We start from the raw sequence: 15,687 nt of genomic DNA on the forward strand, positions 1-15,687 counted from the left end.
TATCCGGCTATACCCAAGATGGTATACTCCAGCAGGCTGTTTTTCTGCCAGAATGTGTATCTAAGGCTATGTTGTGAACTCCAGCAGTCTGTTCTGGTAGAGGAACAGACTGCCGGAGTTCACTGACTGCATCGGTCATAGCTGATTGCCAATTGACTGTAATGGGGATTGAAACAAAAAATGCTGCACAGTGACATAGCATTTTGTGGCCAGACTCCGGCCATTCGCCAGATGATCAGAGACACTGCAATGTGGACCTGGCCTAAGCTGTTAAACCTAAATAAGATGATCAAATTTCTTTTGAAAGCAAAATTCAAATAAAAAATGCTATATTACTTAAAAAAATACCAGTAAACAAAGTAGTAAGACCTAAACATTGCCTTACCCTTTATGTTGTTCAACTTTCAGGCAACTCTCAACACTTTCAGGCAACTTTAGTTCTGACTGTCTTGCACACATCTGTACTGTTTTCTTCTAAGGCATTTTTAGACGGCAAAAACCATGGGGGAGAAAAGATTTATCAAAAGTGGTGTAAAGGAAAACTGGCTTAGTTTCCCAATAAATCACCAATTGGTCAAATAATATAACAAAAGCTGTCACTGGGATACTCGAAAATAGATTTAAACCACACTAGAAAGAGTAGATACACATCCCGTAATTTTTTTTTAAAATGTTATAATCTTTATTAAACATAATCACAATGTAAACATAATCTGAATAGTAATTTTACATATAATTTATAGACATATAGTGAATGTATCCAATTTAATAACACCACCTATACTAAATGTATTTGCCTCGCTAAAGGTAAAGAAATCAATGGTAAAATGCTGATGTCAAAAAAAGGGAGGTGCTATAAACTTTCTAAACTATCATTTGGCGGTTGCAATGAAGAAAAGTGAGCATATCCACATGCTCAGAACTGAGGCTGGCCCTGCGCTTTGATGCTATGTTTCCTGCTGCAGAAAACAGATGCTCTGATGGCGTGGATGTTGCTGGAATACACAGAAAGGACTTTGCCAGCTTTGCTATTACTGGATAGCGTGTTTCATTTGTTTTCCACCATGACAACGGATTCTCTTTCTTGGATACAGGATGTTCTCCAAAGTACATCAAGACCTCCTTCTGCACAGATTGACTTCACTGCTGCTCCTTATCCTTTTCATCACTGGAGCTGGACTCTGATGATCCCAGTATATTCTGGAGGAATGATGCGGCCGTTGCGTGATCATTGGCATGCTTTGCTGCAGCAGAGTTATCTTCTTGTCCTTTTCTAGAAGAAGCTCCATCATGTTCACTGGGCCGTGTCATTACCCTTTTGGCAACAAGTGCCAAGCTCTGTACTGTGCTTTGGACCTTAAATGATTCATCAGTAGACAAGAATTTTAGTTTCTTAAATCTGAGATCCAGAGCAGCGGCAATTAGGGCAGTGTTTGAAGAGTCAGGTTGAAACATAGACAGTTCTTACCATCTTGTTGTGATCTGTTCTACCACATGAGCCTGGTATGACCTTAATGGTGCAGTCTCAAAAGCTAAACCCTGTATGGACTTCTTTAGGTTCTGCACTAGCTGTGGAAGTGCAGAGAGGGTAACGTACTTCTGGCCACTCAAACACCGTAGCTCCTTCAAATGGCTCAAGGGCCTGGGTAAGCTCCTCAATCAGGCTCCACTGTTCAGGCTTCAGATCAAGGTTGTGGTGTTTTCCTCTTGGAGTCACTTCTGGGTCTGAGAGAGCATCAGTCACTGGCCATCTTTGTTCCAGCAGTCTTGATATCATGCGATAAGTGCTATTCCAGCACGTACTTACATCATGCACCAGCATGTGTTGTGGTGTGCCCATCTGCTGTTGCTTCTCTTTTAGCTTGGTGCATGCCAACTCACTCTTCTTAAAATGCTCAACAAGGCATCTTACACAAGCCACACACTTAGAGAGAGCTTGGTGGTTCTTCAGAGCGCTTTGCACAACGAAGTTCAGGGTGTGGCCTGCACATCGCACCGATGCCCATCCATGTTTTTCTTTTAAAATCTTCAGTGCTGCTACAACATTAGCACCATTGTCATGGACAACAGCTTTGACCACCTCTGCTGGAATGCCAAATTCGGCAATAACCTCCTCCAGCCAATATTTGCAGCTGTGTGTCTTTTCTTCAAGGGGCATCGTTGTTGGGCTGTAGGACTCCATTTCCCAATCCTTCCCAAGAAAATGACACTTTACCACCAGACAAGCTTCTGAAGCAACGCTTGTCCAAATATCAGTTGTAAGTGCAATGCAGTCAGTCTCCTTAAGAGTGTTCTTCAACTTGCCTTTGATTTCTTCATACTTTTTCTCCATAATTTTCATAAAGTAGGTTCTTGAAGGAAGAGTGTATATTGGATTGAAAGTGGAAATCATCCTCTGAAAACCTTCATCCTCCACCATGGATAGCGGGCGCATGTCTGTGACAATCATGTTCAGAATGCTGTCTGTAAGCTCAGCTGCTTCAGTTGAACATGATGCAGCTGTCCACACGTACGTTGCTGTGATGGTGATTGTGATGTACTGAAAAAGAGGTTAAATAAACAATTATTCTTACAATGCAAAGCCTGTGTGTTGTGTCTGTGTCACTAAGATCATATAAAATGTTTGCTTTACTTACCTTGGGTTTGGTCCACTTTGTGAACTAAATGCGAAAACTGGGTGTTTTTTGGTCAGATGTTAAAGCATTGATGTTGTGCTATTATGGTAGGCTAGTTAGGTTTTACAATATACACACTGTACAGAGCTTTCATTCTTTTTCAGCTTGAAATGATCCCAGACTATCACATCTCAGCCACTATAACCCCCCCCCCCCCCTCCACGTCAGTTAGCCTTGCCCTTAAATCGGCCCCCTAATGCCGCAAGCACGCAATGAGACCCCCATGCAGGTGCCACCATGATCAGACCCCCAGGCTGCTACCACGACCATCAGAACGTCCCTTGCTGCAATCGGAGCCAGACCCCCATGCCATCCATTGCCACTTTGCCAGCCCCAACCCACTCCCCCAGTGCCGCCGTGCCATCCATCAGCCGCTCCTAGCCATTTCCCTTGCTCCCCCAGTGCCATCATCAGATATCATCATCATCATCATCAGCCCCTCCATATCATCATGTCCCTCACTCCCCCAGTGCCATCATCAGTCATCATCATCAGCCCCTCCATATCATGTCCCTCACTCCCTCAGTGCCATCAGATATCCTCATCATCAGCCCCTCTATGCCATTGCCAATGATCCATATCCCCAGGTGCCATCAGATATCATCAGCCCCTCCATGCCACTGCCAATTTGCCATCCATGTCTCCCAGCACCATCACTTCAAATCACAGGTGCACTCTTCCAATCTGCAAATTCTGTCATCAAGATTTTAGTTTTCTGGCAGAATCAAAAAGTTTCTGTCTCGGGTGTATTCCTGATTCTATGAAATTTTGTATTTTTATCTAATGATAAATATCTGAGATATGTTGTCCTTAGACTTGGTCCCCCCTCCCCCAAATTATAATTTGGTACGTCTCCTGTTGTGCTGTCATGAGGGATGAGCTGGAAAATAGGAATTAGATTTACTGGTAATTCGGTTTCCAGAGATTCCCTCATGACAGCACCCGTACATTCCCTCCATTACTAACTACTATGTAAATATTGCATTTAAGATTTTCTTTAGATTTTTAACAAATCTGTTGCATCCATCCTGGTGTAGTAATCTGGAAAACCACTGGTGGGTGGAGGTGGGAGGGACCTTTTAACCTCTGTTTCCTGTCCCAAGAAGGTCAAAGGGGAACAACTAATTCCTATTTTTGTAAGTTCCTTAAAACCCCTTTAATTCTCCTTGCCCATAGCTCAAACATTTTCTGTCTTTGACTTCATCTACTGTATTCTGTGACCAAGTGGCTGTATATCTTGTGCATATACCATAAATGTTTCAAATTGGAATACCTTGTAATGGTTTGTATAGGATTAAAAAAAGATAGCTACCATTGTCTGATATCACAAATCGGCTTAGGGCTCTTTCACACCTGCGTTATAGTCTTCCGGCATAGAGTTCCGTCGTCGGGGCTCTATGCCGGAAGAATACTGATCAGGATTATCCTAATGCATTCTGAATGGACAGTCCGTCCTTCAGGATGCATCAGGATGTCTTCCGTTCTGGAACGGAACGTTTTTTGGCCGCAGCAAATAGCGCAGCATGCTGCGCTTTTTGCTCCGGCCAAAAATCCGGAACACTTGCCGCAAGGCCGGATCCGGAATGAATGCCCATTGAAAGGCATTGATCCGGATCCGGCCTTAAGCTAAACGTCGTTTCGGCGCATTGCCGGATGCGACGTTTAGCTTTTTCTCAAAGGTTACCATGGCTGCCGGGACGCTAAAGTCCTGGCAGCCATGGTAAACTGTAGTGGAGAGCGGGGAGCAGCATACTTACCATCCGTGCGGCTCCCGGGGCGCTCCAGAGTGACGTCAGGGCGCCCCAGGCGCATGGATGACGTGATCGCATGAATCACATGATCCATGCGCATGGGGCGCTCTGACGTCATTCTGGAGCGCCCCGGGAGCCGCACGGATGGTAAGTATGCTGCTCCCCCGCTCCCCACTACTACTATGGCAACCAGGACTTTAATAGCGTCCTGGCTGCCATAGTAACACTGAAAGCATTTTGAAGACGGATCCGTCTTCAAATGCTTTCAGTACACTTGCGTTTTTCCGGATCCGGCGTGTAATTCCGGCAAGTGGAGTACACGCCGGATCCGGACAACGCAAGTGTGAAAGAGGCCTTAGTTGACAAGAATGGGGTTGAGCTACAATGCCACACACAATGTTGGGGTACTGCTTTTGCAAGAGAGGAGCAATGTTTTTCTTATAGTGTACAACCCCTTTAAGTGAATTAGGCTGACCTACAGTACACCATTTGCCTAAAAGATTATGGTTATTTTACTTAGAGCCATGTTCATGTCATAAAGGGGTAAAGGTGATAAATTATCTATTCCACATTCACACAATGCATGCTGAATTAGTAAGTAGCTTAAAGGATTTTTTTTTCCATTAAGAACAGACAGAGTATAATATACACAAAGTGTCTAATGTCAGATTTGTGTGTGTGTGTATATGGGAAAGTATCTTTTACCTGTGATTTTGTAAACTACCATTTACCTTTGCTCAGTCAGTAGAATATCAATGCCTTCCTGCCTAGCGCAGTAATAGTACATTGCAGGAAGTACATATTTACCACAAGTCTCCGTACTATTATAGTACAGTGATGGCATAGGCCCTGGAGCTGTGACAGCTGTATTATTAGTGGGGACCCATAGAATAAAATAATTGTTATACCGTATGGTGAATATTGTAAAAGAAACTGTGCCAAAATTCATTTGTTTTTTGGGGATATGGCATGAAAAAAAAAAATTTGATCAAATGTTGTATGTACCCCAAAATGGCACCAACAAAAACTACAACTTGTAGCACAAAAAATAAGCCCTTTACATAGCTCTGTCGACAGAAAAATAAAAAAGTAGAAAAAGATAAAAAAAACTACCATATTTTTCGTTCCATAAGACACAACGAGGATTTTGAAGAAAATAAAAAATATATTTTATCAGACCGTAGATCAGATAACCAATCTTAATCGGACCTCATATGAGACCCCCCCCCCCCCCCCCCGTCTTGATCAGACCCACAATCCTTATCAGACCAGACCCCCATTCCTCATTAGACCTCAGATCAGATCCTGTAATTAGACCCCCCTCATTATTAGACCTCAGATCCGACCCCATCAGACATAACATAAATAAATTAACTTACCTTTCCTTCTCCGGACTGTGCTGCAACTTTACAGATCCAATGACTCTTCCTGCACTCACTGCTCCCTGATCTTCTGCAGGCCCCTCACCTCACTGTAACCTGACGTCGCACAGCGTCGGCTCATAGTACATGCACTGTCCTGATGCTGTATGCAGTCAGCACAGTGCAGAGCAGTGTCCGGAGAAGACCAGGTACCGGTGAGTACCGCCAGCGCTACAGTCACCGCTCCCCGGTTCTACTGTGTACTAGTGAACACTTCCATAATGGAATCGCTTACTAGTATTTGTACAAGAAGATGCACTGCCTTTGGGGGGAAAAGAAGTGCGTCTTATGGAGCGAAAAGTACGGTATAAAATATTTGTACTGCTGTAATTGTACTGACCAACAGAATATAGTTATCATGCCACTTATACCACATGGTGAACTTTCTGAAAAGAAAACCCAGAAAACAATGGTCAAATTGCTGGGGGTTTTCATGCTGAATTAATCAAAGTTATACAATCCATTAGCTGTACACCAAATTGGTGCCCTTTTAAAAGTACAACTGACTTAACACTCATATTATGTCTGTCGAAAAATAAATTCAGGATAAGAAAACAGAAGTCCAAAATAGGCTGTGTCCTTAAAAGGATTTTCCAAACCTTTACAAGTGATGGCCTTTCCCCTAGAATAGGCAATCATGATCTGATCGGTGGGGGTTCAGACACGCCGTACCTCCTCCGATCAGCTGTAAAGTAACACCGGCAGTGGTTACTGTGCTGCTTCCATTTTAATGAAATGGAAGATGTGCTGCTGTAACCATCTCCATCCACTGCACGGCGGATGGAGATGTGTAGTTTCGGTGCTAAAGTTACCTTACAACAGCTGATTGGCGGGGTGCAGGGTGTCGGACCGCCGCTGAGTGGAGACGATGGCCTATCCTGAGGATAGGCAATTACCTGTAAAGGGTTGGACAACACCTTTTAAGGGATTAAAAAGTGTAGGCCATCAACAGGTGGCTCCTTTTGGTCAGGTTGGACAATGGGAATCATGCTGATGCCATTGAGAAAGACGGGTAGCAGTCATTCATCCAGTGCTCGACATGCTGTAGATGTGGTGCATATGACTAGTACCAGAATCCTAAGACTGATGGTGCACACTGATGTGGTCAGTCTTCTCAGTGGTCAGTTTGAATGTTACATTGAATCTTTGCAGTCTGAAATTAGGCTCTGTGCTGTCACTGCTAGTTACTCAGTACATTCATACAGCTTCACCTTAAAGGGACAAAAGGAGGTCTCTTAACAAGAACATTCAGCAGTTTTGAATTAGGTATGAAAAGTGGTTTAAGAGAAATGTCAGTGTTTGAAAGAATAAAGTGACGATTAGTCATCCACTCCGGTATGATTTCCCTTTGTCCGTGAATTACTGTAGGATGACCAGAGACCGTATTAGATTTAAAAGTACAGTCGTCCCTGATCACAGCTGATGTCATATATTTAAAAAATTTTTTTTATAGTTTCCTTTGACAATGGATTTTTTTCAAATACACAATTCCATTCTCGTAGACATTCTTTGAGTGCTCCAGTGTGTGGGTAGATCTGCCATCAAGGAGACAAAGCATAGGGATATGAATTGTCAAGGCTAATGTATTGATTTGTCTTTGTTATGTGCCTGTTCATATGCCATCACTAGGGACTAGTGGCAGAGACGCAGAATTCATTGGAATCATTTGTGCAGAATGTTATCTGTTCTGATGGAAGAACGCTACCCGTGGACTTGACTCTGATCGAGGAGCTGGAGAAAGTGTTTAATCCAGAAATGGCGTACGCAACGTTCATCCCATTTTCCTGTCTTATAGGTATGTAGTATCCCCAATAGTCAATTCTAACTATCTAATTCCATTGCATAGAAGTCTAAATGATCTGGAATATGTGGAATAATAAATTGTCCTTCTCCTTTTAAGGGGAGTTTCAGAAAGCTAGCATATGAGATATCTTCCCTCTGCTTACAGTGTTCTTAAAGGGGTTTTCTGGGACTTCAGTATTGATGACCTTTCTTCAGGTTATCAATATCCAGCTCTCTTTTTACAAAGAACTACATTTTACTCTGGCATGCTGTGGCTTCTCCGAGCCCAGCTTGACATGATTGACAGGTCTCTTTCTTTATGCAAATAGGAAAAGGCCTGATAATTAAGCCCGAACCGGCAGGGAGAACCCGTTGGGGAGCCGGCCCTCGGATACTTCTCCCTTTGCATGGCTGTTTATAAAACCGTTTTCTCTGAACCGCTGCAGTGTCCCAAAGTAAAACACAGTTCTTTGTAATGTGGACGCCTGTCTGTGATTCCTGCGACCTGTGGTTAAAGCAGCATGAATCTTCTGACCAGATCCATTTGAGCAGTTGTGACACCTGCTAGTGGACTCCTCTGAAGCAGTGTGAGCTTACCTCACATAAAATGGTGTGGCTCTGGCCTCCTTATCCTGTGAAGAGTACCTATAATTTAAACTGTCTTTCTATAAATCAGTTGTACAAGTGAGGATGAGAAACTTTGTAGAATTTATGACAGAAAAATGCCTCTTTCTTCACTTATCAGACTTCTCTACTGGTCCTTCTGTCTCTTGCCCTCATCTATCATTCACTCTAAGTTCACTGGTAAAATCTGTTTGGAGAATAAGTCATATAATTGCTAAATATGCAATTCCTAATGTATACAGATATGGCCACTTTTATTCTCAAAATTCACCTGAAACCACAGTGTCACTTTCTCTTTTAACTAAATTCAACTCTTATTTGAGATGTCAACTGATATATCAAGACCTATTTGAAGTACACACTTCCATCCTGTAGTGTCTGCATAGCCCTGCTATCCTATCTAATCTAGGCCTTCAGCTTTACAATGCCACTTTCATTAATTTCCCTACCCTCTAATAATCATGATCTGACACTGCCCATGCTATCCCAGTCTATAGCGTAAAGCTGACAAAAAAGCTACAGTGAATGGCAGGCTTTTGTGTACTCCAGTGTTGGATCTGGCACGCAATGTGAACCAGCAGCTCCCAACAGACCTCAGACTTATAATGGTGTGTTTTTGGTTCTGCTGTGATCTATCTCGATTCAACAGGAAAGTATAGTGATGCAAGCAGTACTGTTTTTCCAGTCGATAGTTACAGAATCCTCATTGCTGGCTCTGAAACATTGACTCTAAGGTAGATCTGAACATGATTGAAATGTGTCAGCAGATTTGTACCTATGAAACTGGCTGACCTTTTACATGTGTGCTTGGCAGCTGAAGGCATCTGTGTTGGTCCCATGTTCATATGTGCCCGCATTGCTGAGAAAAATGAAGTTTTAATATATGCAAATGTGCCTCTAGGAACAATCTGGTTGTTGCCATTACTCCCAGAGGCTCTGCTCTCTCTGCAACTGCGGCTCCCTCTCCACTTTGACAGGGCTAGGCAGTGTAAACCTGATCACACCTTGCTCTGTTAAGAGAAAGTGGAGCCTGTAGGTTATATCACAATGCCCACATTACTTTGAGACTCTTGCATATATTATAACTTCATTTTTCTTAGCAATGACAATGAACTTGGGACCAACATACATATGAACATGGGACCAACACAGATTCCTTCAGCTGCTAAGCGCAGATGTAACAGGTCAGCCAGCGTCATAGGTACAAATCTGCTGACAGATGCCCTTTAAGGAAAAGGTTTGAATGCTTAATTTGCCCAAGAGAAAACGTATAAAATATCTACGTGCAGTGGAGCCAAATACAAAAAGTTGATTACATATAATGGATATCACTTATCTCAACTCTTAGACATTTCTCGGAAGCCTTGTGCATTTGTATGGCTACAGAGCCCTTCAATGAATTTTCCTCATTTATTGGCGTCTTGGATTTTTCAGACTGGTCTGGTGCTTTCACATATTCTATTCCATGTTTACATATTCTAGGTGATGTCATTGTTCATTTGGTTCCAAACCATGACTTAATATGGAGACTGACCATGGTTTATCAGGAAGCAGTAATTCCAAAGGAAACCGGCAGTAGGACACAATTATTTGAGTATGGTGGCAGAAGGAGTTCTCCTGCATACAGCTCAGAGGAGGACACTCAGTCAGGCACTTTTGGAAGTGTCATGGTTGGCAATCGTATTCAAGTACCTAAAGAGAACCAGCAGCCAGCATCAAGGTCCTCCTGCTGCAGTCCTGTAGTGGAGAAGTTCCAGTGTGATGAGAACACTTTCAAGCAGGACCTTCAAAAAAGTGCTCATGGGCTTTGTGGTAACTGGCTGGCGTACTGGCAGTATGAAATTGGTGTGAGCCAACAAGAACCGCACTTCTACTTCCACCAGATCAAGCTTCAGAGCTTTGTGGGCCACTCTGGTGCAATTAAATGTGTTAAACCTTTAAGTGGAGAAGATTTCTTTCTGAGTGGCAGCAAGGACAAAACTGTCCGCCTATGGCCTTTGTATAACTATGGAGATGGTACCAGAGAGATTGAGCCACGTCTCACCTATACAGAGCACAAGAAGACCGTGTTTTATGTGGGTCAGCTGGAGTCTGTGCAGCAGATTGTCAGTTGTGATGGAGGAATTTGCATATGGGACCAGTATACAGGTATAAACCATACCATAAAGAGGGGTTACATGTTCAAAATATTATTGTAGAAGATTTGGCAGAAATTGAAGGGGTTCTCTTCTTTGGACAATCTGTTTATTAGAATGGTCCCATAACAGTGACCCGATCACGCAGTATCTCTCTACTGGGACCACCAGTGATCATCTGTAATTTGTGGGAAAAGAAAAATCTATATTCTGACCCCCATAACATTTTTATAGTTTATGTCTACCGAGTTGTTTGGGGCTCGTTTTTTGCAGGATGATTTGTATTGTAGTTTTTATTGATACCATGACTTTTTTTGATCACTTTTTATTCTATTTTATTGATGGGGAAAAAAAAATGTTGAATCAGCCATTGGGATGGGATAAATATTTTTTATGTTTTAATAGTATCAGCGTTTTGTGACATGGTGATGACCATCTGTTGGGGCAGAAACGGGAGCTACTTGTACACATAATACTGTTGGCTGAACCTGCCGAAAACAGCAGGTTTCGGGCAACAATGCGCTAATGTGTATGGGGAACTATAAAGAAGCACTCCCACAATTTTTTTTTTTATTCTCTGACCTGTTACAAAAGTGCATGATGTAATATGTAGTGAATGTAGTCTTACCAGTGTCTGTATTTGTGAGTTATCCCCTCCCTTCTGCCTCTCAGCTGTGTCATGTGACCAGCACTAACTTTCAAAATAACACAGCATCTTATGTGTGGACAGGAAGTCAGTTTCTCTATATATTCCTATGGGAACCTCAATGTCCGTCTCATAGGAGTGAATAGAGAAGTAACTGATTTCCAACAGAGACAGGACAGGAAGTCAGAAAGTTGGTCACATGACACAGCTGAGGATCAGAGGGGAGTGGATAACTCACACATACAGACTGGTGAAAAGATTACATTCACTACACTTTAAATTATGTACCTTTCTAAAAATTTCAAATTTCTGAGGGAGTGCTTCTTTAAAGGAAAAAACATAAATGATTTTAAAACAGTAGATGTTTTCTTTTACCTCTAATTGAGCTAAAGACAACAGTGAGTATTTCTAGGTCAGAAGTAGCATTAGAAAATGTTTATATAGATAGATGCCCATTCAGGCAACGCTGGGTGTATACTCTAGTAGTTTATAGTTATAGAAATTGCTGGTGAGGGTGGAATCTGGTATTTATGTATTTCAATGGTGAAGGAAATCCAGTGCAGTAATGTTAGATGACAATACCTATTCTGCCATCCTAGTGGGAAGTTCAGGTGCTGCTTCTTAATTTTTCATCAAGGTAGGAATTATAGCAGTTTAAGGTTTTCTGGGAATTGAATAACAGCTTTTGGGGGACTTAACACAAATAAACTTTCCTGTATGTATGTATGTATGTATATTTATATACTGGAAAGTTTGTTGATTTTTAAGTTTTTAGCTACTCTCACATCAGCGTTGTGCTGTCCAGTTTTCAGATCCGGCACAGGCTCTGAAAATCGCAGCACAACGCTTCAGTTGTGTCCCCATTCATTGTCAATGGGGACAAAATCTGAACAAACTGGAACAGAGTGCACCAGAATGCATTCTGTTCCGGTTTGTTGCGTTCCCATGCCGGACACAAAACCGCTGCAAGCCGTGGGAATCTGAACAAGCTGGATCTGGTGCCTAAAACCATGTAAGTCAATGGTGCCAGATTGACTTACAATGGTTTTTCAATATAATACAACGGGATCCATTCTGAACGTATTATTAGAATGGAAATAGTTTTGCTATCCCCTGCCAGATCTCAAAATCGGACAGCAAAAACACTGATGTCAAAGTGGCTTTTATCTGACATACAGTGGTGCTTTAACATTTGTTAACCCTTCAGAACTCTCTATTTCTACATAAATTTGATCTAAAACTACATCAGATTTTCATACAAGTCCTAAAAGTAAATAAGGATAAGCAAATTAAACAAATGAGTAAAAATATTAGAAATAGTCATTTATTTACTGAGGAAAATGATCCGATATCACGTTTTGCATAGAAAAAGTATGAACTTTTGCTTTCAGTATCTAGTATGATCATTAACCCCCTTCCTTTGTGCAGCAATAAGCAACCCTTTAACCCGTTCGCTACCAGCGCCCTACATGTACGGTGCTGGAGCGAAGTGCAAACATGACGCCCGCTCGCACGTGCAGTGGGTATCATGGCCGGCAGGTCGCTGTTTCAAATAGCAGAGACCCACGGGTTATGACCGTGACTGGCAATAATGCCGATTGCGGTCATTAAAACCTTTTTAGATGGCGTGATCAAGTGAGATCATGGCATCTAAAGGGTGAAAAACCCAGAAGCGCTTCTTATCGGCGTCCTCTGTGGCCACTGAGGATGCTGGTAATTGGTTTCAATATGCAGGGTCTCTCTCAAGAGACCCAGGGTATTGAAGCTACAATTTTTTTTTTTTTTTTTTTGGGCCAGCAGGTGGCAGGCCAATATAATAAATTTGCAATTCTGTACAAATCATGAGCCTAAAAGACCTGTGAGGAGTCAGAAAAAAAAAAAAAGGATTTTGTAGGCTTAAATACGAGCTTCAAAATCATCAAAAAAAAACGTAAAAAATATAAAAAAAATTTATCACCCCCCTTTCCGTAGAATAAAAAAAATACATAAATTACAAAAAATATAAGCATCATGGGCATCACCACACCTGAAAACACCGGTAATATTACCGTAAAATATTTTCCAATTGGGCAAATAGCGTTATTGAAAAAAAGGGTAAAAATGGCCAGTTTTGCCATTTTTTTTTTTTTTTATCGCTTCTCTTACCCAAAAAAATATGATCAAAAAGTGACACACACTCCAAAATGGCATCAATAAAAATTACAGATTGTCCAGCAAAAATGAGCCTAAGTAGCTAGAACTATAAAAAAAAAAGTTATGGGTGTCAGAATATGGTGAAGTAAAAAAAACAAAACTTTTTTTTTTTTCTTTCCAAATGTATTATTTTTTTTAAACACTATTTAGACATAAAAAAAACTATACATATGTGGTATCGTTGTAATTGTACTGACCCAGAGAATAAAGGGCACAGGTCAGTTTTGCCCAAAGGGAACACCGTGGGAACAAAACCTGTAAAACAGTGGAGGAATAGCGTTTTCCTATTCCAACCCATTTGGAATTTTATTTTTTGGCTTCCCACTACATTGTATGCCATATTAAATAGTGGCATTAGAAAGTACAACTTGTCCCGCAAAAAAATAAGCTAAAAATATAAATGTTATGGCTTAAGGAAGATGGGAAGGAAAATGAAAATGCAAAAACGAAAAAACCTCAGGAATCCTAAGGGTTAAATAAAACAGGTCGCCCACCCATACCCGATTGTCATCGTATTGACTGAAAACGCCTGACTTTAGTGCCACCTTCAAATTATCTGCTACTCCTAAAGGTTCACATACTTTTACCGCTCACAGACATGTGATATTGGATCATTTTCCTCAATAAATAAATAAATAACCAAGTATAATATTTTTAACTCGTTTGTTTGATTTGGTTATTATGTAGTTCCATAGTACAGTTCTAAAAAGACACCTGCTTTTATGGTGCTTTTCCTTCGTGCACACAGTAGACCTAAATTAGTTTAAAGGGGTATTCCGGTTGTTTCATATTATCCCATATCCACAGGATAGGGGATAACTATTAGATCAGTGGGGGTGCTACTGCTGGAACACCCAGCGATCACGAGAACAAGGGCCCTGTACCCCCTACAGAAATGTACCTCCTACAAATGAACTAGGTAACGGGTCGCACATGCGTGTGGCCGCTGCATTGATTTTTATGGGCGTTCTGGAGATTGCCAAGCGCTGTACTCTCCTATCTCCAGAACGCCCATAAAAATCAATGCAGCAGCTGCACACATGTGCCACCCGCCACTCCGTTCTTTTCAGGGGGGCTGTAGGGGGGTATGTGGCCCCTGTTCTCGTGATCAGTGTGTGTCCCAGCAGTAGGACCCCCACCGATCTAATAGTTATCCCCTATCCTGTGGTTAGATGATAACTTGAAACAACCAGAATATCCCTTTTAAGGCCTATTTCACACTACCATTTTTTTTTTCCGTTTTGCAGGCAGTTTTTTGCGTTCCATATACGGAACCATTAATTTCAATGGTTCCGCAAAAAAAATTGAATGTACTCCGTATGCATTCTGTTTCCGTTTTTCCGTTAGGTTGAAAGATAGAACATGTCCTATTATTGCCCGTAAATCACATTTCGTGGCTCTGTTCAAGTCAATGGGTCCGCAAAAAAAAAAACGGAATACATACAGAAATGCATCTGTATGTCTTCCGTATCCGTTCCGTTTTTGCGGAACCATGTATTGAAAATGTTATGCCTAGCCCAATTTTTTTCTATTTAATTACTGTATACTGTATATGCCATACAAAAAAAACGGAACGGAAAAACTAAACAAACACAACGGATCCGTGAAAAACGGACCGCAAAACACTGAAATAGCCATACGGTAGTGTGAAAGAGGCCTAAAGGCTATGTACGCCTTTTTGTGGGCATTTATTATTTTTTTTTGTTATGATTGCATTTTACTCATTTTGGGCAAAAATAATTTCTTCAATTGGTCTTTATTAAAATTATTGAGCCGTTCTGTCATAAAGGGTTAAAGGGGTTTTCCAGGATTTTAATATTGATGACCTATTCTCAGCAGGGGTCTAACACCCGGCAGCCCGGTGATCAGCTGTTTGAAGAGAAGGCTGTGCTTGTGCGAGCGCTGCCTTTGTCGTTTACCTACTCACTGCCGACATCGCAGCGGTGTATTATTACAAGCTGTCTCGTTCACTTTTATGGGACTGCTCCTTCCTATGCAAATGTATAGTATAGAAATGAGCCGTCCCATTGAAGCGGAGGGGACGGCTTGTAATTACACCTGCTGACGGCGAGCAGGTAAACAATGAAGGGAAGGCAGCGCTGGCATGGCAGGGGGTGCTGGGAGTTGGACCCCGCCGATCTGATATTGATAACCTATCCTGAGGATAGGACATCAATATTAAAATCTCGGAAAAACCCTCTAACCCCCTTAAAATGTAATTTATTTATTTTGTTTGCTAATGTATAGGGACAGAGGTAGGGAATTTTTATAATTTACATTATTTAGAAAAATCGTACATTTATAGTAGAAAACTTGCCCAGAAATATGCTTTAGATGAGAGTTGCTGAGGCACATCCCTCTTCATAACAGCGGGCAGCACTGACTATGAATCCCTGCCCGGGATTGGCGCTGCTGGGCGTCTGCCCTCACTGCTCCCTCACATAGTGGACACTAGATGAA

General features: G+C 41.7%; 1 protein-coding gene across 1 annotated transcript in view; it reads left to right on the plus strand.

Annotated features, from left to right (window-relative positions):
• WDR81 (WD repeat domain 81) overlaps positions 1-15,687 on the plus strand; it is a 69,400-nt gene that overhangs the window by 36,493 nt on the left and 17,220 nt on the right. Inside the window, exons 7-8 of the mRNA XM_044283878.1 lie at positions 7,477-7,642; positions 9,736-10,401. Coding sequence (XP_044139813.1) covers positions 7,477-7,642; positions 9,736-10,401 — 832 coding nt within the window. The remainder of the gene's footprint in view (positions 1-7,476; positions 7,643-9,735; positions 10,402-15,687) is intronic.

The sequence above is a fragment of the Bufo gargarizans genome, chromosome 3 (genome assembly GCF_014858855.1).
Source record: "Bufo gargarizans isolate SCDJY-AF-19 chromosome 3, ASM1485885v1, whole genome shotgun sequence".
Lineage (NCBI taxonomy): Eukaryota > Metazoa > Chordata > Amphibia > Anura > Bufonidae > Bufo > Bufo gargarizans.